The sequence below is a fragment of the Ischnura elegans genome, chromosome 9, assembly GCF_921293095.1.
Source record: "Ischnura elegans chromosome 9, ioIscEleg1.1, whole genome shotgun sequence".
NCBI lineage: Eukaryota > Metazoa > Arthropoda > Insecta > Odonata > Coenagrionidae > Ischnura > Ischnura elegans.
Window position 1 is genome coordinate 63,238,473 of NC_060254.1, and position 25,763 is coordinate 63,264,235.

General features: G+C 38.5%; 1 protein-coding gene across 1 annotated transcript; it reads right to left on the reverse strand.

Annotated features, from left to right (window-relative positions):
* Window positions 1-1,533: 1,533 nt before the first annotated feature.
* On the reverse strand, window positions 1,534-25,338 carry LOC124165564 (trigger factor-like). The gene is made up of 3 exons (XM_046543020.1): window positions 25,233-25,338; window positions 21,235-21,480; window positions 1,534-1,767 (listed from the first exon to the last, which is right to left on the reverse strand). The coding sequence occupies exons 2-3, from the start codon at window positions 21,398-21,400 to the stop codon at window positions 1,673-1,675; spliced, it is 261 nt and encodes an 86-aa protein (XP_046398976.1). The 5' UTR covers window positions 21,401-21,480; window positions 25,233-25,338; the 3' UTR covers window positions 1,534-1,672.
* Window positions 25,339-25,763: the final 425 nt, after the last annotated feature.

Sequence of the window (25,763 nt, forward strand, 5' to 3'; positions counted from 1 at the left end):
ATTGCGTTGAAGTGGCACATATCCTGTAATGTATGCAGTGTCGTAACTATGAATATGCTTTGGGGAGGGGATGAGAGGGGTTAGTGGAAGGTACCCCCCCAGGAAAGGATTCAGGAAAATTTTTGAGAAATAACATGCCTGAAAATTCATCTTTAGTCAATTTGGTGCTTAAAATTTAACTTTAAGCAGATGCAGTTATTATACATATCTCAAATCCGGACAAGATTTTAAAATAATTTTTTGATTTCTGTGGGGCGTTGGGGGGGAATACATTCCCTCATGTCCCCCATAGTTACGCCTCTGTATGCATGGACGTCTCACAGTGGGTTTTAAATTATTTGATATGAATGGTGATCACGCTCCAAATTTTCTTTTCCATTGTGAAAATTCTCTTCTTCTGCATATGTTTATTCAAAAATCAAAAAATTATATGCTTTAAAAGATGAATTGTACCCATTCTTTTCAGGGCCACAATAATGCTAGTTGTTCTTTTGGAAAAGATTGATATTTAAAAAGTAAGTTTTAATAGTATCAGATACATGAATTAGTTCCACAGTGGTGCTCAGCTTACCTATTTGTGACTCATATCAGTGGTGATTAATTTTTAATGACATTAGCATCATTTCCAAATTCTTCGTAATTGAACAACATGAGGTAATGATTTTTCTCGAACACGTCTCCATTGATTTCTTCATCAGTTTTGTTTGACTTATTTGGGTTTACTGATAGCTTAGAAATTGTAATAGAATCAAAGCAAAAAAATATGGTTCTGAAAAAAAATGTGCAAAAATCTATGGGAAAACTTTTCTGGGGTGTAAGTTGCTTTACTTACTTCAATTGGGGTGATGTTGTGGATCCAGTCTCTTGAGAGATAAATTGATGGTTTATCTTACTAAGTATTGCACAAAAATCAATACAAACAATTGGAAATCAAGCAATGAATATGAGGCACTTGATTAAGAACCAGAATAAAATACTTGGGCCAAGAACCATTGCCAGGAACTGAACCTTAATCTGAACAGACAAAAAAGCAGAAATGACCCACCCATAAGTTTTTCTAATTTAATGTTTGGAAGGAAATTTCTTAGCTCTTCTACAAAAACTTTAGCTTAGTTTTTGTAGAAAAGCTAAGAAATTTCCTTCCAAACATTAAATATGGAATTCTACAAAGTAAAGGCCTCAACAATTCAGTGCATAAGTTTTTCAATGAAATTGAAGTGTTATGCTTATGCAAAGTACTTTGTACTCACCAAGAAAAGTCAATGTGAGTTTCTTGCATTTGAAGTCGAATTTTAAACAAATTTGGCCATTCTTTAAATCCATTATGTCATAGAGAACATCTTTTTAGGACTTCCAAGACAGTTTTATTTCCATTTGAAGGTAATGGTGTGGGTTTTATTTTATTTTCCTCTTATCTTTTTCCACCGTGCATTCTAAAAAATGTCATAAGTACCAAATTATATAGTTTTGTCACTTAAAAAGAAAACACAAGATTTTTCAATGGAAGTGCCCGGGAGTAATAACGTATTCAAGTCAGCGGAGAGCGGTTTTTGTCCTCTTTTATTATTTTTTTTCAATATTACAAATTTAATTAACAAAATTCCTCTTCAAACCCTCCCCGCGAATGTTGAGTGTTCCCCTTAAGTGAAAAATATTTGGATGGATAGTGTTTTCACCATAGGACCCTCAGGGCGAATATTGTTGTTAAGAATACTGGAGGTGCTGCCGCTATTAATCCTGCCCCGTTGTCATCATCGTCGTCATCATCTGGAATGAAAGAAAATGACAAATGAGTGTGAGGAATTATGTTTGGGAAAGACCGCTATGATAAAATAGTTGTAGCCCAAGATATTTTAATTTAAACTTTAGATCATCAGAGCATTATAATCCAAATTACCTTTTAAACAACCCTAAATTTGGCCGCAAGGGATCCAATCTCTTGTGTCATTTTAACTATTTGATTGTGATATATTTTCATATTTTTAAAAGATTTTATGCTAACTTCAAATATTGCATTTGCAATGCATGATTCATTGCATAATTCAGAGAGGCTATTCACTACTGTGTAATTAGCAAATTATATCTTAGTGTTCTGGTAATGGCTTTTTCATATTTTGCTCTGTTTTGCTGTGAACTTAAGTCTGGCTTGAGAGTTCAAATTAATATGTAATATCTGTGTGTATTTTAGGGTTCAAATTGAGAGGAACGAACTGGATAACTATTTTAGGCAGGTGGATGTGTTTAAAGAAAAGTCTTTGTCGATTAAAATTTTTTCTCTGATCATTGACTTACCTTGTGTATGTCACCTTAAGTCCTTATATCGTGATTATTTAGAGTTTTGTAATGATCAAGGGATAGTTAATAATATTAACTTGAATTCTACCAAAAGTGATAGTCTAAGAAAGTAGAACTCATAGAGGGGAGAATTTACCCGTGCTGCTACAACCGTTTACTGAGGTGCAGTTTTATAATGGATTTGTATCTCATGAGCCATTTGTTTGTTTTAGAACACCAACTGTGCAAATTGAATGGGGATTTAAATAGTGTGGTGCATTCATGGATCATTTTGTGTGCATCTCTTGACCAGTTGACATTGGTGAAAAAGATTGCTTGTAATTTTCATACTAATGTTTGATATTTACATGTAACTTTTAAACATGCAAGAACAATTTACATGGAGAGGTTAGCAAAATATTTTTCTACGTTAGATTGTAAGTAAGCAGTTGGAAGTAGGAAGTCACATCCACTTAACTTTGTTATTCAAGGATAATCCTTCTAATTGGTTTATAAAATATTATGTTTTTCAGAGGCCTCGCTGCAATTTTATCTATGTTTGTTCCCTGGTCGTAAATTTTTGAGTCGCCTGACACCAGTTTTTCATTAGAGAAAGTCAAATGTAATCAGTCCTTGTCAATTGGGAGTGAGTTGATAGATATAGTCTGGGTGACTGTTATTGTTGTTAGAAATTTAGGCATCAGAATTGTTGCTAGAATTAAGTAAGGCTGAAATTTGTAGATGCTAGCAGTGGTAACTTTCTTATATCAGGCTGACTTAGAATTTAAAATATTCTGAACGCGTCCCCATGATAGGATTGAAGAGTAATGTGTCATAATTTCCTGGCGTTTGAAGCCATCTGAAACCTTTAGATAATCACCAACCACCTTAGAGTTATGACTTCAGATGGTGTGTAAAAGGAGGTAGCTCCAATTTTTAAAACAAATTTTCCCTTTGCCTTGGGTGATTGAGGGCCCCTGGACCTAATGATAGGGCCCTCCTTGCCGGGGGATTTGGGGGTCCTCCGCTGGAAAATTTTAGGAAATTGCATGCCCGGAAATAAACTTTGACACTATTCTGGCTCTTAAAAACCAGGTAAAAGTTAACAAAACAATAGAAATTTCATAAGAAAAAATAGTGTGTAATTTGAGAATTTCACAGCTTATAAAATTTAATAATGTATATTGGGTCTATTTTCTATTTAGTGGATTTGTCCTTCGAAACTACTCTGAGATCTAAATGATCTCTAAAATATCCTTTTCAAATAACCCTTTCAAAAAATCATCAGGTTCTCTTTTATATTCTTACGCCTTTATTTTATTAATTTTTACATAATATTTTTCAACTGAGTATGTTGTAAATAATGCAAGAAATGAGAAGACTTTTATAATTTAAAAAAGTACTTTGGTTCGAGGAATCTTTGATTTTCTTATTACACCTTACCAGGGGTGCAGCTAGGAATTTAGGCTAGGGGGGGTTTCAGGCGCAACTAATACTGGGGTGCCTGGGGGTGTGGTATACCCGCCAGGGTAAGTGGTAGGTGCGGGGGCCCTCCGCCAGAAAAAAATTAAGATAAATGGTTCAAAATGTTTTACGGTCTTCTGTGGGATATTTTATTAATCCTCACTCTATTCGATAAGCAATATTAATCCAATTAAGTAATATAGATTAAACTTAAAAATTTCTCTGAGTTCTGGGGGGGGGGGTTTATCCCCCCCCCTCGCTGCGCCACTGCTCCTTACGTATACGCTTCACGATGGACGCGAGCGTTGTGGGGGCCACCTAAGCTCGGGGCCCTCGGCGATTGCCGACCTGGGCAGACCGCCCCTGTTCTTTGGTTGAGAGCATGCCCTCGAGTAACCGCATTAATCGCATTCGGAAAGTTGGTCTCTGGGATTTAGTAAGAATTGTTGCTTTCGTGGCGTTTCAATCGACCGAACTTTTCTCGAGTTTTCCTCTGAGTGAGTGATTCCATTTCTTTCGGGTCGCCCGGTAGAATACCCATGAACAAAGTTTCCTGATCTCCGGAATGTTGGAGGGGTGGACTGGGCGGTCGTGTCTTCATCAGAGGAATGCGATTTAAGTCTCCGGCGAGTGGGTTCAGACACCCTGGACGGAGATCAGCAATTTCATCCCCGCGTGGATGTTTTTATTTCGCCTTGCCAGTAGGTATCTCGGGCGCTGTATCTTTAAATAGTGTTGCAGGCTTTAGAACGGATCGGGGAAGAGAGACTTGTGTGTTTGCTTCATGCGAAGGCGGGGCATAATAACAGGAATACATAAAAAAACATGAGGAGAGTACATAAAAAACTTCAAAATACCTTCAGCCAATCAGACTACACCTGAGCCTTATTGTTGTACTATCCAAACGGTTATTTCGGTTCAGCGTGAAATTGGACATCGAGACAGTAACACGCCTTGAGAATGGAAGACAAGTCGTTTTCCGAAACGTCGCATCGGCCATTACGACTGAATTAACCTGGTATAGAACCCGAGAAGATATCCTGAAGTTTCAATTCTGATTGTGATATTAATGTTGAATAGTTTCTAATTTTAAATCCTCACTTTGTATTGAGAGCCGACCCGGGTTTTAGCAGCTAAACTGCTATTTGAGTACAACCCAGATGATGGTGGATTTCTCTTGCGGAAATCGGGGTCGGTGTTTCGTAAATAATGCGAATTTAAACTAACTTTTTCATAATGAAAGTCGAGTCGAAGGATCTAACATATATGTATCTTGATTATGATTTACGTCAACATACATACATAATTCTTCTTACGAATTGTTCTTGGGATGTGCTATCATCTTTTCCCATTATTGCCTGGTTTAGAATTTATTTTAGATGAATGCCATCAGTTGCGGCTAGCCACAGCTTCATTTTTTTCGCGACATATAATTTTCGGAATATAGGAAGTATACATGAAATGTCGTAGGTTTTTTACTTTAACATATTTTTCCATGGCATTTAATATTTTTCATTAGGTGTTCGTGTATTTATTTTGTAGCCAGTTCTCGGAAACGTAGAAATGCTTCTTTTCGTCATTGTTTGGAGATGTATGCTGGCTTCGAAGTCATCCGATTGGTTTGGAGCTAATCCTTCAGCTCATCAATGGCTCCTCGAACTGCTGTCTGTGCTCCCGCAGTATTGCGACTACCCCATGGCATCTCACCCTTACCTTCAAGCTTACAAGTCGTAATGGCCGTCCTCCAGCTAAGGTTGGAATCCTATGTTCCGTCAGGGGCGCAGCGAGGAATTAAGGCTGGGGGGTGAGGGGTTAAGGTGCAACTAATACCGGGGTGTGTGGGGGTATGGAATACCTACCAGGATGAGCGGTTTGTGCGAGATTAATAAGTTGCGGAATTTTAAGATAAATGCTTCAAAATGTTGAGTTTTACCGCTTTCTGTGGGATATTTTATTAATCCTTATACCATTCTATTAGTAATATCAATCTAATTTAGTAAAATGAATTCAACTTAAACATTTATCTGAGCTCTGGGGGGTGGGGGGTTATATCCCAACCCCCCCCCCCTCGCTGTGCCAATGTGTTCCGTAATTGGTCTCATCCTAATGTGTTGCTGTCGGCCCATACCACACTTACGATTCCACAAGTGGGACTTGAAATCCGCTTGTGATCTTCACCTACTGCAAGAATACATGATGAGACAAGATAGTCGCTGCCGTTGATAGGATAAAATGAATTGATTCAGGGAACTTCAAATGCGGCAATCATGTATCGCCGTTTCCATTCTCAGTAAAAATCGCATGATATCTACCAGCACCATTGTCATTTCTTGTAAAAACTAAATACTCAAAATGACTTCACCTCCGATTATCTTGAGGAAAAGAGCGAGACGTTGGCATTTTATTTGGTTTGGTTTCCGTTTGTTGGCGCTTGTTTCCATAATAGGGTAGTTTCCTTCGTCAAAGAAAACGAAAGGCATTGATTGCAATTCGTTACCCACCATTAGTGTACACATAATATGCAAATTATTTGGTTTTTGAAATACCGGTTTTGACGAATGGCAAGGGTCAAATTTTATCCTCATTTGAAAAAGGCCAGATTGGCGCCCATGCGATTCCACTCCACGTGACGTCACAGGGACCTAGTTTCTACACGAGAGGATAGGAGTTATACGTCGTCTGAGGTTACCAATGCATGCATGAGGCACAGAGCTCAGGGAAACATGTCTTAATAATCACCTATTTAAACTGGCTTAGGTCGGAAAGTTTTCTTCGTTTGATAAGGTATTAATAAACCTTTTTTAAGCCAAGCGCTACCAGCCAGCAAGGTACTCAGCTACCCGCTAGCATCTGCGTCCTATCAGCGCTCAGAGCCTCGATCAAGGTCACCTCACAAGGCGGGAGGGGGAACCAGAAATGCGTCGCACGGACTTTTTCCCATCATTCCTACTTACGCGTCGCGTTTTCGCGCGCTTGAAATTTTTCACTTTTCATTTAATCGCGAAAAATAGATATCGTCATTTAAAAATCTGAAAGCGTGAAATACGTACTCCAGGAGTAATAATATTTCGATTTAGGCAATAAAAAATAATAGGAAACCACCCTATTGTTGATTTTGTTTGCTAAGAGACAACATAAATTCTTTCGGGTGAATCTATAATGAAGGTGTTTGGTAAGTCTCGCAAGTCTCACTCGAGAACATTCAGAGGGGATACTGCCCATTTTCAACGCATTCGTGGCTATCATATACCTATGGGGTTTCGACACGTCGCAAGAGGCGAATTTTATGAAACTCATGACTAAAACCCCTTAAGTGAGAAGTTTTTGAAGGAATTTTAGTCATAGCTACCTTAAGCTGAATAAACTGAGATGCTGTTAGCATGGTTTCCATCTCCATCTCTGGTGTCACTGATTGTGAGAGTAGACAGCCGCCTCTTCCAAAGAGTTTTGACGACAACGAGTGTTTTGGAGAAACAGAACAATGAGTTCAAGGTCTTAATTTCAGGGTAAACTATACACTATATATGAACGGAAGTTACTTAAGTAAAAATACGTTTCCATAGTCCACATTTGTGTTACATAGTTTTAATAAAATATTTCTGATTAACTTATTATTTTAAAACTATATTTTAAAATGTATGTAGACATAAGGTTCCCGATTTAGCTGCATTAAAGGTACAAATTGGTATCAAGATATTGCCTTGTATGTCATGAGAAAACAAGCTGCTGCAGTATTGGTCGCAAATGTAATTAAGCGTTAAAAATAGGCACCTCATTTTCCTAGGGTATTGGTATTTAAATTTCTCTCGATAATTTGTTGTCATTAAGTACGGTTGTAATAATGGAAAGGTCCAAAAAGCAGTTATATAACTGTTAAAGAAATGAACTATTTGGTGATGCCTTGCCCATCAGCTTCTTATGAGGAAAGATGCTTCCGTTTTCCATCAGTACTGCTTTCAAAGTTAAGTCTATGTGGCATTATTCATTTTATGGGAGACATTAGTTTTTTCAAAGAAACATGCAATGGCTCGATAAGGAGATCAGCCTGCCAATGAACTCCCTCGTACCTCAGCCCTTTGAGGGTGGTCACTCCTTGGTTACGTTGGGAGTGTATTAGAGTATAATCTTGAAATTTTATGCAGAATACATGATATTGCGTATTATTATTACTATATAAAATGTTCAGTTATTATTTGGCTTGTTTAGACGATTTTGCGGGCATTATTTCGCTTATTTTTCTTAGTCTTTAGATATGGTCTATAATGGTGTTCCGCCTTCTTGTCTAGGATTAATGAGGCTTCTCATCTTAGGACTTCCTCATTACTAACTCGGTCCACCTATTTGATCCTCATTATTCTTCCGTAGCACCACATTTCGAAGGCTTCTACCCTTGATTTTTCCGCGGCTGCCATTGCCCGTGCCATACTTCCGTGCTTGAAAATATTTCATCATTAAGTTACCTTACCTTTTTTATTTTATTTTATTCTCAAACCACCGAATACAGCTCACATTGGCCATTTTAAATCGGGGTATTCAACAAATTTAACCAGTAAACGTACAAGAACAGCCATGCCCTGGACAAGGGAAACCTACCCAGGCGGGACTCAGACCTCTTGTTTGGCAGGCGAGGACGTTACCCCGCCGCCACCGAAGTCGGCAAATCATTTATTTATTTTTTGTTACAGTTATGCTATAAGTTTAAACTCTATGCGGCTATTTACCCACTACTTAGGTGAGATAATGTTTTTATGCTAAGAATATTATTCCTAAACAACCATTTTCATCAAAAACATAAAAAAGAGAATCGATTGGATCTAACCCGTGATATCAAGTAATAATTTATATTTCGTCTGAAACAACAGGTCCGCGTTTTTTTATATTCCCACTCCACCGGAAACAGCTCATGTTGGCTTTTAGTTACATCGAGGTTTTTCATCCAGTTAACAATTGCAAGAGCAGGAACATCCAGCGCTTAATTTCTAAAAGATTAGGCGCCGGAACGCATACCGACAGATTTAATCCACACGATTTAAAATATAAGCTCTTTAAACTTCCGATTTTAAAAAACTTGAGATAAAAGTTGCAACGGGGAATTATGTCTCACCAAGTATTAAAAAAAAGCGATGAAATTTTTGACACGACCCTAAGTTCATTTAGAGGTGCCGGAAGGCCGTTCCGGCCGAAGTTAAGCACTGGGACACAGCGATGTTCTGGATTGGGGCAACCTACCCAGAAGGGATTTGAACCCGCGTCCTCTTGTATAGCAGGCGAGGATTTCACCTCCACCTATGCCGCCCGGCATGAGATGTGCATTGAATTTTAAGTTAATATTTAAGGATATTAAAATTAGAAAATCTGCAGATATAAGTCTGCGAAATGAACTTTTAGATCATTATTTCGCAGTTCTTTGAATTTGTGTTTGTTTTTATTTTTTAGGGCATAAGAATCATTTTGGGGTTTTAGAATCGGTCGAAACTCAATTTATAATGCTCTCTAGAAATGACTTGAGTTAACCTTAAAAGAAACCAGGAGGTACCTTATCGGTTAGCTTTTCAAGACACATGGCATCGGTACTGTATGCTGGATCAGTGGCGCAGCGAGGGGGGATTTTGGGGGTTAAAACCCCTCCCAGAGCTCAGAGAAATGCTTAAGTATTATCCATTTTACTTAATTGGATTGATATTACTAATAGAACAGTGTAAGGATTAATAAAATATGTCTCAGAAAGCCGTAAAACTCATCAATTTGAACTATTTATCTTTAAATTCCGCAATTTATAAATATTGCACCTACCGCTTATCCTGGTGGGTAGGTTGCACCTAAACCCCCCAAGCCTTAATTCCTGGCTGCGCCCCTGTAGCAGACTAATGCCGACGCCGGGTTTCTCTCAACCCTTTCCTAATGGCGCAAATGGCCTTAGCTGTCGGTCACCTCCTTTAAATACCGTACTGTTATTCGGAGGCTTCCATTTCTTCCGTCAGATGGGACGTAAGACATTATCGCTTTGACGCCTTTCGTGAAGAGTAGGCTAACGCCGACCCCGGTTTCTCTCCACCCTACCATCTTTAATCTTCCCTGATGGCGCAAATGACCCTCGCTATCGGTACTCTCCTCCGAGTACTGATACCGTTCTTGGTGGCAGCGGGGTTAAGTCTTCGCCTGCCTAACGGGGGTCCTACTACAATTTTGATGGTTCGTTGGATTCGAGTCTCGCCAGGGTAGGAAATTGACACCTTCCTGGTCATGGGTGTATGTGTACAGTGGCGCAGAGAAGGAGGGGTTTTGGGGGTTAAAACCCTCCCCCCCCCCCCCAGAGCTCAGAAATGTTTTTAAGTTCAATCCATTTTACTTAATTGGATTGATATTACTAATAGAATAGTGTAAGGATTTATAAAATATCCCACAGAAATCCGTAAAACTCACCATTTTGAACCGTTTATCTTAAAATTCAGCAATTCATTAATCTCGCACCTACCGCTTATCCTGGTGGGTAATCCATACCACCACACACCCCTGTATTAGTTGCACCTAAACCCCCCCCCCCCCAGATTTAATTCCTGGCTGCGCCCCTGTATGTCTAGGTACATATATTTAATTCCAAGTGATTTTCATCGAGTGCTTGGTATCAAGAAATTATTATTAATGCCAATGCTTCGCAAAAATAAACTATGGGTGAAGGATGGCAACGTAGCAACCATCGTAGTGGCGAAAGATGAACACATCTTTCGACATCATCGGATCTCCCGGTGTTAAATCCTCCAATCATATCCTCGCGATATTCTGGGCAAAGACTATGAGAAGTGCGTGGGTGTGAGAACGAGTAATGAGGGAAGCTGCTCTCAAGTTCAATTATGCAATTGCCGAAAGGACTCTTTTGACAATCTCCCAAGGTGACGTGACTCAGATTTTTCCGTAGAGACGCAACTCGCTCAACGCGTGAGAGAAAGATGTTCTATTCTTGCAGAGATGGTGCGGTGCGCCTTTCTCTTGTTTTCTCCGTTTTGAAACACCTCATGCCACCTACTCGCTCTCTGTTTCTACGCCTACGTCCCCTCCCTACTCTCCGTCCTATGCTTGCTTCCTTCCTTTTTGTTTCAGCGGGGGAGAGGGAGGGAGTCAAACAAGACGAAAAACAAGTGAGTCCCGGGCGGCGCGGGGACAAAATGGTACGGCGGACGCTGGGATCCCGATTTCGAGGCCCGAGGCACATATTTAGCATCGGCGCGGGAGCCGCAGGTAGGTAGGCGGGCACGATGTGCCTCTCTCTCCATCGGGAAGCTGCCCTAGCAGCTACAGAGACACAGTGAAGCGACCGGGGAGGGCGGAAAAAAAGAAGAATTTCTCTGTCGCTAATTTTGAAAAGCTTGGCGACGCGGAAGGGACGTGTAGGAAGGCAAGGCGGTAGGGGTTTGGATGTGTTTGGTGGGATGGGGGAGTTGGAGGTGGAGGGTGCTACATTTGGCCCCGGAGTCGTTCTGTGGCGTGGGGAATTGGTCGCGCGAGGGAGGAAATAATAGAATCCTGTGCTCGAAAAATCTAAATCGGAAAAAGTCTGCGGAAATCATCTTGGTCGCGCATCTGGGAGCCGGACGGGCCCGCTGTGCGAAAACGTCAAGTCATGCGTCTGCATTTCTATGCGAATTATGAAGATAATTTTTTAATTTCATTTTATTTCAGCAATTCGGGTGTAATTATTGACGTATAAATGATGCGTCGAGTTGGCTTTCATATCTATGTATTAATTTCATTAAATGGGTTGAATTGTTTTGTTGAATAGCCATTCCCCTGGATACTTGTGAAAATGATGATGATAATTGTTTGATATTCTTTATTTCACCAACACGATAGGGACGCCGACTTACAAAAAATATTGGGGGGGGCCCAAACCGGGGATCTAGCCCCGGGGAATTTTATAAGTGGTAAGTTTTTTAAGCTTTTTAGAAGAGTCATATGATCAACATTAGAACCCTCATAACTCGAATATCGATATATGGACACTCCAGGGAAAATCGACAAGCCTGACAATTTTTTTCCTCACACCCATACCGAATTTTTGAGGGGGCTCGGCCCCCCTCAGGCCCCATGGAGTCGGCGCCACTGCAACACGAGTCTCACTATTGACGTCTAAATGATACATCAAGTTGAAGTCATGAAGAATGTTTTACTGCATGAAAATATAATTGTTGAAATATTAATTATGTGTATAGTTGACTTTCATGGCGATGTTTTTATATCATGAAATTGGTTGAATAGTTTAGTTGAAAGGACGTTCCCCTGGATGCTTGAAGTGCAAATGATGACGTTGATTTTTGATACATTTTATTTTGCCCACGCGAGTCTCTTTATTGACGCATAAATGATGCTTCAAGTTGGCTTCATTAAGAAGGTTTTTATTTCATGAAAAGGGTAGAATAGTTTTATTGACGATTCTAATGGATACCCGCGCTGCCCATTTTATGAAATTATTTTTTTTTCACTTCTTTAATTTCATCAAATCAGGTCTTTGAGCGAATTGCATCGGTTGATCAAATTCCACTGTGACGTTCTTTCAAACGCGGGCGAGTCTCGTTCGTCGTATGGATGGACTCTTCTCCAGTTTTTTCCGTTATCTTTATTTCGGCAATGGTACGTTGAAGGTCCTCTTTCTGAAATTCAATTCCACGGAAAACAGTTATTCCGGAGTCCAACTTATAATGAGCTCGCCAAAATGTTATGTAAGCCATGCAGAAGATTTTATTGCCAATAGAAGCATCAGAATTTTGCCGAGATTTATTCGGACTTAACCTTGCTTTCTACACTGCACGTACACTTGATTATTCGAAGAGGAATTAATGAACGAAGAAGATAGTGCTGATGATATTGCGGGAGTGACTATGTCAGTAGCAATAATAGTACGTTGTGGGTTATAATTTTCACAATATATTTCTGTAGTACACTGGCTTTCCTTTTTATATCAAGATTACCCTTTTGTATTTTCGCAGTAAATTTGATGGCCTGTTTGCGGTCCCCAGTCCGCAATAAATAGGTAGCGAAACCCTGGCCTAGGATTGAATTATTTTTTTCATGTTTCAACTCCATACTATTCTTATTGAAAATGTTTTAGGAGGAATAAGTGAGGAATGCTAAAAAAATTGCTTAACAATAGTACTCTTCTATCTTCCTATCAGTAATATAGCCCCTTTTAATTTAAGTTGACTCTGCTTTGAAGAAATTTACAATAAAGTTGTCGTTGGAATCATATTCCTTGTGACGAACTTTTAAAAGTCGATATCGGGGATGTTGCAAATGTTTACTTTTTTCTGTTGTCATAGGGCATTATTTCATATCAGGTGTGAAGGTGTATTTCTATGATAAAGAACCTGAAAACTGACTTCTTAGCTTAAATTATAACAATCGCTCATATGCCTGTCAATGTAATGATTAAATTGAATCCCTTCCGCACTTCCAGATATGCTTAATTTATCAATACGGAGAAAATTCATCTGAAAAATGGGCATTAAATAGTTGTTGTGCGAAAGGCTTGAAATATACGGCTCAGTAATCTTTCTGTTGGAAGTTGATTTATGATGAGGCCCCATTCAACCAGAACTAAAAATGTCGCGAATTTCCATCTGTGCAAAAAGTTATAAGGTAAAAGTAAAATTTCTGTTGATCCGTCATGCTTAGCTTGAACAAAAAGAAGTGGGCTAAAATTGCTTTTTCTCCACGTCAGGGGGAAATTCCACGCGTTTGCTGTATTTTAGTCGCAGACGGAGACATCATCCCCCGAGGTCACGATTATTGTATTGCATTGTGTGACGGCTTCGCATTAAGTCATTTGTATGTGTGCTATTAACTTCTATTTTGGGATAGAATTGAACAAGCCTACGCATGCAGCACAAGCCTGAGTATGGAGCTTAACTGGTTAAGCACTATTGTATAAAAAAATAACTTCGCAGTCTCGCGCATGGGTGCAAAGTGTAACACACCCAAATGAAATACACTACGAAAAATATTTTTTATTTCGGATTCAAACCCGAATATCCCATGTATGATTTTGTTATTTACCGGCGTAGGATACTGGTGTAATTTTCTCGGGGTTTCCACGGGGTGAGTTGCTTCTAGATGTTTCAATAGCTACTGATGCCATATGCCCTGAGGACGATGGCAGAGTAGCTATCGAAACGTCGGCCTACAAGTAACTCACCCGGTGGAAAACCCGAGAAGATTTCACCGCTTCGCGGTCATGTTTGCCAACAGTTGTTCTTCGAATTACTTGTGATGAAACCTGCCATCTGGTCGCATACCTGATTGGCAATTTGGAGATCGCTCTTGTCAAATAATGTTTTTTCAAGCCAATTTCATCCCTTGAGTGTGCATGTAACCGCTCGGTTTTGAGTGAGAATTGTGTTTAGTTATATTTTTCAGGTTCATGTCTAATTTTCGGAATGATGCTGTTATCCCAAAAATTTTCCATTTTGCTCCTTCCCATCTGAATCCAAGGTCAAGATAATCCAGATTTGTGATTCTTGATTGACACCATAGCTGTTTTGGCATGGAGTCAAGATCCCACTTTAGGTGGCAACCCCGAGCGTCTCTTTGATTAAAGGGTGCTGAACCCGCCGCACGCGTGCCACTTATGCCAGTGTATAATGATACTCCTGGTAGCGACGTCGCGTATATCACTGGGAGAAACGTAGCGCTTTTGGTTTCTCATATTCTGACAATTGTTCGATCGTTTTGGATAGTTTTGTTGCGATGTACCCAGAAGTTAGGGCGAAAAAGTAGAAATGGTTTCTGAAATATAGGAAATAAGTTCGAAAAAGTAATTTGTGGCCGGTAGATAACCGTTCAATAACTTAGGAGTAGCCTAAGTCACCATAAACAGTTCAGTTTCGATAAAAGTTACTATTATTAATCCAATTTGATGGCTACAGGGTAAGAAATGTAGTAATGGTTTCTGAAATATAGAATTAAAGTGCGAAAAGTAACTTGTGAATATAGGTAACTGCTAAAATAACCTGGAAGTAACCAAAGTTACCATATAAAGTGCTGGTTTCATGAAAAATTTTTGTTTTTAATTTTATGTGACAGTTGATGGGAAATGAAATTCTTCGATGTTACTATTTTAGTGAGGCCAAAACGTCGATTTTTTAACAGTTGCCTCTTTTGGAGGGATATTTATCTAATAATTTTGCGAATTTGGATAGTTTAGGCATATGCCTCTTTTTTAAATATTTTTTACGTATTTAGTGCACGAAATCGTGAATGACAATATGACTGTTAACGACGTGATAATGGCCTCGACTTATTTCTATCATCATACACCCCAATTAGGAGTTCGCTTGGAAAAAATCCATAATTATAGCTTTAAATCTAAATCGGTAGTAATGAGAATGGTCATCCTTTAAGGGTAATTATTTGATTGATTTTATAAATATATCATGGGATATTTATTGTAATTTAAAGGGTGAAGCTGTCCCATTAGTGATCATTATCGATTGAAGTGCTGTTGCAATTAGCTAATAGGAGGTATTAGAAGAGAGCTGCGCAAAACCATTCTTAGCATTGTTGACTTCCGATGATCAATTGAAAAAAATGTTGAATCTCAGTTCATTGGCATACTAATGTAAGTACGAAGTCATTGAAATCCGCATAATGATTTTCTGCCCCATTAAGCTGGCAAAGGCTTTAGAGAAATTCAAATATGCCGCTAAGCTCTGGTATTACTGACGCTAATGATGAAAAGAGTAAACGACCGTCCATTGCTGGTTGCGAGATTAGGCTAATCGAGACAACTGTAATTAGGCAAAGGGGATCCTTTTACTCGTTGAACTCTATCGAGTAGAATATAATGATGCGGAGGGGATGTGAATGCCTACCCTTTTATCGACGAACGAAAACATGTAGTTTTTTTAATATAAAATTGAGTCAAATATCGAAGGTTCTATGTAGTCAAGCTCCAAAAATATCATGCTTCAATAAAGTATTATAGACAGAGCTTAAATGTGCGATTTTAAAGGGATTTTCATAAGATAGACTGGAAGAGAGTCCTTTTTGTCGATGTTCGTTAAAAGGATCTTTTCAGGTCATTAAATGTTAGTGTAGAAGAACTACTGAGTGACTTCGGCTTCCTTATTGTTGTGACTTTCAATTTTATGCCAATATGGAGGTACATAATGTCAATGACATTAATTGCTGTGTCGTTTGTTTTCTCATGGAAAAGATGTTATCAAAATGTTTGTGGAGAACCCTTTTCCCTACGGTGTAGGAAATTTTCACGAGAATGATATGTGTATTGCAACTTTTAAGATAGTGCTTAATCACGAATAACCTTAAAGCGAAATGCCAAATTCCATGATTGCATTGCAATCGTATTCGTTGATGATCGAAAATGAGCTTTTTTTAATCGATTGAATTATTCCTTCGCAGTTTCGGTTCGGTTATTTATGTTATGCTATGTTGCGATTTCCATTGCCTAGTCTTTACTTCACAGCCGAATCTTATGTTAAATTTTCCGAAAACGTTGCAATTCAAGAGCATTCATGACTGAAGTTAATGCTTGTGGAACAATCCTATTAACTATGAATATCTGAATATTGAGGTGAAATGTGGAATATTTCGTTTACTAACAATAAAATTATATCACAAATGTTTTAATATATTGTACTACTTTAAGTAATATGGATATGACTAAAGAAAATATTGAGTTTACATCTAAAATCGGCGGTAATCGCAAAACGTCTCCTTATCGTATACGTTCATATCAATGGCGGCGAAAACATCGCGATCACATAGACATTTTATATATATTACTAAAAATTCTGACGGCTGGGAATTATGGAAAAAATTATTCATTGCAGTGAAAAGAATATTTTTTGCGGACTTCCTTCACTTGGGCCTCATTTAGTGAGAAATCAAAAAGTCGTATCCGGAAATATTAAGAATGTGGCTTTTAAACCTGACTAATCTCTGCATTTTAAAAGGAAACATGACTAATTTTTTAGGTGATTGCGTAAAAAATATCTTTCCGGGGCTTACTTGATAATTCCACGGAAGTATCATGACCCAAAGGGAAATTTTCGGTGGGGAGAGAAAACTGAGGAACACCCTTAGCATCTTTTTCTTGAGTCTTGAAAGGAAAGCAATTTTGCATATTATCGCAATCGCAAAATCGCCGATTTGCGATATCGAATTGCGATTGCGAATATCTATTCTTGTTAAGGAACTTGTATAATTCGCCAGTATAGTGTTGATGCATACTTTTCACAGCCGCTACTTATACCGTTATGCTCACGAAAAGTTGAATATCTTTCATTATTCTTAACCTATTACTACAACGAATTGCATTAAATTATGCTACTTTTTAACGTCAATAATTGCAGATTTTGTCTGTCGTGATGGGAAGCATTGTCTACCGTGCATACATGTTGATGCTCAGGGGAAGCCAAGGTGGATAGTACAAATCCGTTTTATTTTTGTTGAAAGAGACTGAGGAATAAATGTGTAATAATTTGGATGATTTTTAGTGATAGGTGATATATTTACGACTATTTTGACAGTAAAGTCAAAGCATATTGGTCATGAATGAAACCTAGTCCTAATAGTCTGAATAATTTCATTTCATGTAAGGAATATTTTGCCCCTGAAATTGAAGCAGCTTACCATCGCCAGCTAAACGTCTTTTTACTTATATCGATCGTAGAGCATGTTTCACGAAGTATGACTAGAATGAATTTGAATCATTGCTATTTTTTTAATTTATCGCCTTTTGTACTGCTTTAATTATAGCTTTGGAACAGTGAATTTTTCCGTTTTTATCATAAGTTCCACATGATTGAATATGAGTAAGTTTTTTTGTTTACTTTAGCACCCACATTAATAAACTGCACGCAGTAAAGGAGTTGGATATCAACCATTGACCGAGAAAAATTAAAATTGAATAAATGTTGAACTTTGATTTTAGATTTATGACTCGTCTAACTTTACCTAGCACTTTCACCCTGCTGAAATGTGGAATGACAATGGTATCTCATTTCCTCAACTCTTCCCTCCCTCATTTCCCCAACAATTATCAATAACCCCGAGGATGGTGGATATGCTTTCCATCGAATCATACGTAGACACGGAGGACTTGACTCGATCGTAACCTCAGAAACTATTCAACTAATAGTTTTTTATTAAAAATATTTTTGTGTTTTAATTTACAGTACATTGCATATGTATAATCCTCTCAATATAGGTGAAGGCGTTGCAAAGTGCCCGCTAAGGATTTAGCACGACATTCAACCAAGAGGACGATTCACTTCTGCTCGATCAGTCTTGTCTCGTGCTGCATTGCTGATTCATATCGTACGCCGTCGTCCTAAAATTTTTCAGGGTGGACAGAGGGGTCCCTTGCCAGCAGTTGTGTGTACGTTAAAAATGGAGAATTTACTTTAGCATGTATACTTACGAAGGTAGAATTTTTACATCAGAGATTCTCGGAAATATTGACAATAGATTTTGTTGATGGTGATAAGGGTTTGACTTTAACGAGAAATACTGCCCGAAGAAAGAGAAAGATACCTCTAATTGAGTCTTATTAAAATTAAAATACAAGAGTCTTAATAAAATACAGCTTATTTACCACATTACAATGGCCCAGCTAGGGGTGGGGTTTGGGGGATAAAACCCCCCCCCAGAGCTCAGAGAAATTTTTGAGTTCAATCCATTTTACTTACATTGGATCAGTATTACTTATAGAATAGTGTAAGGATTAATTAAATATCCCTCAGAAAGCCGTAAAACTCGCCATTTGGAACCATTAATCTTAAAATTTTCTGGAGGAGGGCCCCCGCAATTCCTGCTTACCCTGGTGGGTATGCAATACCCTGCACCCCAAAGTATTAGTTGCGCCTAAAACCCCCCCAGCCTTAATTTTGGCTGCGCCCCTGCATTACACTACTTTTTTTTAAATTTATAGCAAATTCTTAGTGATATCATTCCTCCATCCCCTACCCCAACAATTCGTGGAAAATAAAATAATAGTTGATGGCACTCGCATAAATTTTCGGAATAATTCTCTTAAAGTGAAAGCACTGAGTGTGTTTGTGAGGAGTTAATTTCATACGAAAAGCTAAGATTGTTACCTTTTTCTTCATGGACACGATTTATTCTGTAATAAATTCGGAAGATGCATCCCTCCATCGCATTTGTTACTCGGCGTATTAATTATTAAATACTTAACTCGAACCTTGAAATTTTAAGGGCATTAATTACAAGGGAAACCCTTGCTGATGTTGTCTTGCATCTCAAAGCTGAAAATTTTACCGCTGTATTTTCTCAGGCGTATTTTTTAAAGATAAGATATACAGGGAAGTATTGAATAATGTCAACTATGTAAACCATGGAAATTTTCAAGAATATTGCGTAACATTCGAACGAGTCGCGAAGTAAAGACAAAACACGTCCGGTTGGGAGGGAGTGAAGCATCCTCTTGACACTAAATTGGTGACGCCTGGTCTCTCAGAGCGCCAATCAGATCTTTTCGATTATGCAGTTGAGTATTACAATCTGCAATCCACAACCCTTAATAGCTTCCTATTTTATATCATTCTCCACCCCAGTAGCTTAATTTTTACTCCGCGTAAGCATTTGCGATCATAGAGCCACATTCGGTCCCATAGACCTAGCGTCACCACTCGTGTCTTTAATATATCCCATTTATGATGGTATCAAAATGCTGATGAGTAATATATGTCATTTAATAAAATTACGAATTTTTTTTGTTCTTATAAAATCTCAATTGGGTGTTTTTTACGTTTCAGTAAAATGTAATGGCATATTCAATACGATGTACCGTGACGTCACCGATAGTCGGCCTCAAGGTAATAAAAAAATCAAATACCTTACTTTCGAAATGATAACGAGCCGAAAATATTTTTAAAATTTTAATTGAAAACTTTTGAAGGCCCTTATCTATTAGACCAATTGAAGACATTATTTTTTCATGAGGAATTAAAACGCATTCTCCATGTTGGCCAACGTGACCGAAGTCACCTCTTATGGCGCAGCCGTGTACGCCACTTCTTTAAGATTAGATTTCGGCGTTTACGGTAGCACCAACTATCAAGTTACCTAACGTGAATTTGAGTCCACTTGATGACGAATAACAAGGATCTCATGTGACGATTACCGAACTAGTTTCACCGGAAGAGATATCTAGAGGTCATCGCCGCGTTAATGACTTCTATTCTATGGGTACAATTAGATATTTGATGCTCATCTCTTTTAAACAAGATATGAGAGGGTGAGAAGCCAAGGGGTACAAGTGAAATTTTTCTCAACAGAGCCAGGTAAACTTAATTGTTGGAAGAAATACACAAAACTGGGTTGCCATGGGATACGAGTGAGTCTCTGTTCTGTGCTGACAGTGAGTGGAAAATCAAATGTACCGCTAAATATCTAGTTCATCGTGTTTGTTTTCTGTACCTAATTTCTGTACCTAACACTGCACAGAAGAAAGAAATCACTTGTACCCCTTGACTTCTCAACTACTCAAATATAAGACTATAATTTGAAATAATTATGGCAAAACTTTCTACATTTAATGCCTGTTTTTTCCCGAGACCAATGGCAGTGAAGATTTCTCACGTATCACACAGGGAGAGGTCCTCCACATCCCCTTCCAACGTTTCGATGTACTATTCGCCCATAGTCCTCTGGGTTTCAGAAATCCTATTGGGATACTGTTTTAATACGCTTCATTCTTCCAACTTGCTAATACCGAATATGGTGGAAAAAAGCGTTCAGGAATCCCTGAGGACGATGGGCGAGTTGCACATTGAAACGTCGGAAGCAGTGGCGTAGCTAGGAATTTTGTTTATAGGGAGGAGGCCCAAAACCAAAAGGGTCAGGGGGAAAATGTAAAAATATCAGGGTTCTAAGTAGAGGGTTTTAAACTAATTTTAACACTTCTCATAATCGAAAAACTTCACTTTTCAAATAAATCTTTTGTTATTTATGATTTTTAAATATTTTGTCTCATTTTATGACTAAGCAAAGTTCTATAAGAAAGCAACGGGGTTCTAAGTAGAGGGTTTTAAACTAATTTTAGCACTATTCACAATCGAAAAACATCACTTTTCAAATAAATCTTTTGATAATTCATGAGAGTTCAATATTTTGTCTCATTTTGCGATTGGATGGCCTCTTAGGATGACCTTGAAAATGACAAGTGTTGAAACCATGGTCGGTTGTTGAGTGTTGAATTAAAAAGTGTGGAAATTACTATTTGTGTTCTTTATCATGGATTTAGCGAACTTCCACACAATCAAGCCTGAAACGATTTTATACGAAACTGTGTTTTTATTATTCGGGAAGGGGGGTACAGATCCCCCGAACCATCCCCTCGCTACGCCGCTAGTCGGAAGTAGAAATGGAAGACCTTACCCGGTATCAAACCCGAGAAATCTTCACTGCAAACCCTTTCTACATTTTCAACCATGGCAATCCCCCATTTCCCTCCACTCTTACCATCATCATCGTCGTCGTCGTCATCATCATCATGCTTGGCCTTTCCGCTTCCGTCATCATCATTGTCATCGTCGTCATCGTCATCGGCAGCCACCCGGTTCTTCGCCTTGCCCGCCTCCGCGCTCACGATGAGCAGGCCCATAAGGATCGCCAGCCACAGCCGCATGTTCGCCCGGGGTTTGCTCTCAGCGGGGGTGCGAAAGATGAGATGCGTAGAGTGCGGCGGTGACACGAAAAAAACTCTCGCTGGAGAGCGGCGAGAGAGAAAGAGGGAGAGAGAGAGGAGAAGAATGGTTTATTAGCGGGTGTCTCAGTGTGCGTGCGAGGGGAAGGGGGGGTTGACATAGGGAGAGGGAGGGGGTGGAGAAATGAGGGGCAGAATAAATTGCCCCGCTGCTGGGGGAAAGGACTATCCTGCGTCGGCCAAGCGTTCCAAATGGCGACGTCTTCATCCGTCTGTAACTGTCGGCTCAGCCGCGGTATCAAGAACGCGAGACGAATCTTATAGGGACGTCTGCTGAAGGAGCAAAAAAAGTTGCATATTCCATGCCTTTTCGCATATGCGAAATGAAAATCATGTTCGCAAAATACCTTCAAAATATTTGTTAACGCTTTTAATGTATTTTTTTATGTTTGGCTGAGGAATAATTAACATGGGGATTCCATACATTTTGGATGTGCAAAGTTGCATTCAAACTGGCGAAATTCCTTAATAATCATTTTTGATGCCTTTCATTAATTATTATGTCTTTGAAATGCCTACTCGTTAAGGAACAAAAATTTGAAAAACTCGAAAATTACGTGAAGTTTCAAATGAATAAAATAGCAATCATACTCGAATATTTCCTTCTTAATTATTAATAATGCTTTTTGTTTTTCTCAGCATGTTGTATTTGCGATAGGGCCTTTAAATAAACGCATTGGTTTCAATTATCTGTGATTACTTGAATTCGTCAACATGTGGTGGTCGTATCCTACTCAGTATTTATTCCACCTTTCTAAAATATAAAACTCTTTAATATCAATAGATTGACATACTATTTGTTCACCGATAAAAGCATGAATTTCTACAAAGTAGCGGCAGCTTCCATCAAATACAACCGGCCACTTTTCAAAGATACCTCTCCAATCTCACAAAATTATCAACGAAAAAATTATTAGTATAGGCTGGAATTCGAAGCCAGATCCCCCGTGAACAATTCTAGAATTTAAATGTATTTATTTTTCTCCCTGATCTTTTGGCGCTTCGTCAAATTCAGCAGCGTCAGACAGGAAAATATTGATACACTTTTTTCAAGGTTTGACGTGCATTCATAAAATCTGGGCTCAGCGAGACTAGCCTAGACAGTATTTTTAACAGCGTCGATGTTTTTCGTAGAAATATGTGAAATAAGCGAGGGTAAAATCATAAGGTTAAATTTAGATTATAACTCTGCTACCAGGAATACTCTCTACATTAGTAAATTTAAACAGTCTAAGGCGTAACACGGTGGAATATATCCATCATGAAGATGGGAATAAAACACTGCAATTCCGTATAAAGTGATGGCACGCTGCACGATGACATCACGATGCCAAACTGTGGTAAAACCGGGGTCGTGTGCATTTAACATCAATGTGGAAGTGCAGTGATCTGATCCTTTCTTCATACTGCACAATTAATTCCATTGCTGCTGGCCCTAGAACCAGCAGCTTTCTAGTTTATGGTTATGATCCCAATGATTCTGTATGCTACTAGCATTTTGATACAACCTGACCTTAATGTCATGGATTCACGTATTAATTAATAGATTTTCTTTTTTTGGTTTCAATCATCTTTTTCTTCACTGAAACATATAATGTTTGCACTTCGGGATCTTTTATGCCAGTCATCAAATTTTATATCTCCTCACTACAATAATTTGGGAGAAAATAATCATTACCATCTTGTCTTGCTACTTTTACCAATCTTTTTAAGTTATTTTGTATTGACAATATGTGTTTTATTCTCAAATTATTCATTCACAATGATGATTTTCTCTCTCTTTCCATAATTTTTCTGTGATCACCGGGAAATGACCCCCTTTAAAAACGGCAGACTTAGCACAAGCCTGTCGTGAATAGATTGTTGCAAGTGATTTTGAAGTTTCAATCATTTGGAAGGCATACTATTAACTGCAATACGACCCTTTAACTTTGGAAATTGACATTAATAAAATAAAATTTTTGCTATTTACCTATAAATCTAGATCACAGTCCGATTTTAGCAGTAGGTCCATAATATAAATTTAATTAAAACGGCCGTGCGGTACATTGGCGATTTTTCTACAGTTTTGTGTATACCTTCGTACTCAGTGCCCGCTGTTTAGATTGTCAGTTTAGAACTTCGACCCGAAACCCTTGAAGAATTTTGATTTGCTGAATTTTTCATAAAGATAATTAATAAGTTCTTCGAAAGAAAAATAACTCGCTAGATTTGTTAAAAGACACAAGTGATTCAGCACACGTGATACATAAAAATATTTTTTGCCCCAAAAGAATTAAATTTACGTTTAAATTGATTCAAAAAGGGTAATAAAAAATACTTTGCTGTTCCACAAAATAAAATATATATTTGCGACCGGTTTCGATCTGGCTAATGATGATGATACGCCGTATCGAAACCGGCCGCAAATATATATTTTATTCTGTGGAACAGCAAAGCCTTTTTTTCTTACCCTTTGTGCATCATGAAGGAGTTCCACTATGTTACGCCACCCACCATCGTACTTTAATCGATTAACTTGAAATATTTCGATAGTATTATTATCCAGTATTACATTATCCAGCCTTTGCTAAAATGGCATTTAAAAATGTTCGATTTTATCGCCCGGAAAATGGGGAAAACAGTAAAATCAAGAAATAGCGTTACTTGAGAGATGGAACTCTCAGTTGATAAAATCAGAAAATGCAAAATCGCTGGAGGGGAAGCAAACCGCGCCGATTTTGAAGATTGCTACGTGAGAGATTCCGCTCACGAAGGAAATTTATTTCCATGCTGGGTAAATGAATTTTCGATAAAAATTTCTGTCTTCCTACAGTCGGTGCACGCTCCAAACATACACGCTGTGGTGAAATAAAAGGAATGAACCCTTTTTTTGCTTCATATTCGGCATGAGCACGTTGGACGAATCGAGCGTATCAAAACGGAAATTCCGAACCGTTACCATGTGCTTCGTGCCGGGGATGTAATTATAGAACATAGTTCATCTGTCGCGATTCCTACCCCACGGGCTTCCAATTAGTTTTAAGACCCACGCGGCCAACGGAACTATCGCTTAAAATAATTTCGCCATCGTTTGTACTTTTGAATCCATGGAGAGTAAGTGAAGAGAACATGATCGGTTGTTAGTTTGTGTGTAATTCGATTATTATCCCATTTTAAGTTCGTTTCTTAATTTGTGAAGAAAGATTTGCAGGCTTTCCTCGTGTTATTGTATATCGGTATTGCAGGCGTATTTCATCGTGGGAGGTTATTCGGGATATCCACCGGGTAAGGTTCTCCATCCGACGTTTCGATGAACGACCTGCCCTACGGCATATGCCCTGACGACGATGGATGGCTCGTTCATCGAAACGTCGGCCGTGATGGGGAACCTGACCTGGTGGATATCCCGTGTAACCTTCCACGACGTTTCTTACTTAATTTCCTTCAATAAACAGTTTGAGTTAGTAAAGATGATAGGATGAATTGTTTTTTTATGGGCGTCCGTTTATAATATATTTTTACAAACGTTTCGTACTATTTTCTGGCCAATTCATCTACATATCCACACTACCAAGCAAGCCGCCTAAAAACGCGTGTGGCGCCAAACCCGCGAAGATTGTATCTATAATATTCGCCGGGAAAACCTACTATCTTTAACTTAACTTGTCTTTTTCGTAAAATATTAAAAACAGAGCTTATTAAAAAAAACTTAAACTGACTTTCGATGGAAAAACGTGGTAGGAAAGTGGCATGGAAAAGATAAAACACTTACCGGCTCTTGTTAAAAATCCAAGATGTTTTCTTGTGTGCTCGGAGCACTGGAAACAGACTGTCGGCTAATCTCAGTTCTCAGCTTTACATATCCACCCCATCACGCATGCGCTTGGGGGATGGCCCACGATTGGACGAGACTAATTTTTTTTTAGAAGTAAGACGGAACCAAGAGCTAAGCGCTTCCTCATGCAGGAATTCATTTAATTCTCACTCCATATCTTTAGACGCGACTTCTATTCGTGCGAATTATTACTGCAATAAGCCACTATTATTATGTATAGTTTACTCCTAAAAGTGATATTTTAGATACTTTCAATCTAAATCAACTCTGTTTTTAATATTTTACGAAAAGTGCAAGTTTAATTCAACCGTATCAACAAATTAATCCTTAAATTATATATTCATGACCGTTTCAATGGAAGTCGCTGAGAGTTCGCCTTATACTTTTGACGTCATTAGAAAATAGATCGGCGTCGATAACGATCGAAAGGCGAAATCTAAATTTTAACCCATGGTTGTTGAGGTTTCA

What these genes read in the sequence shown, in the direction of transcription:
- LOC124165564 (XM_046543020.1), bottom strand. Translation starts at nt 21,400, where the DNA reads ATGCGGCTGTGGCTGGCGATCCTTATGGGCCTGCTCATCGTGAGCGCG. An exon ending in CGACGACGACGATGATGATG is followed by an intron (nt 1,768 to 21,234) that starts GTAAGAGTGGAG and finishes CTTTCATTCCAG; the next exon opens with ATGATGACGACGATGATGAC.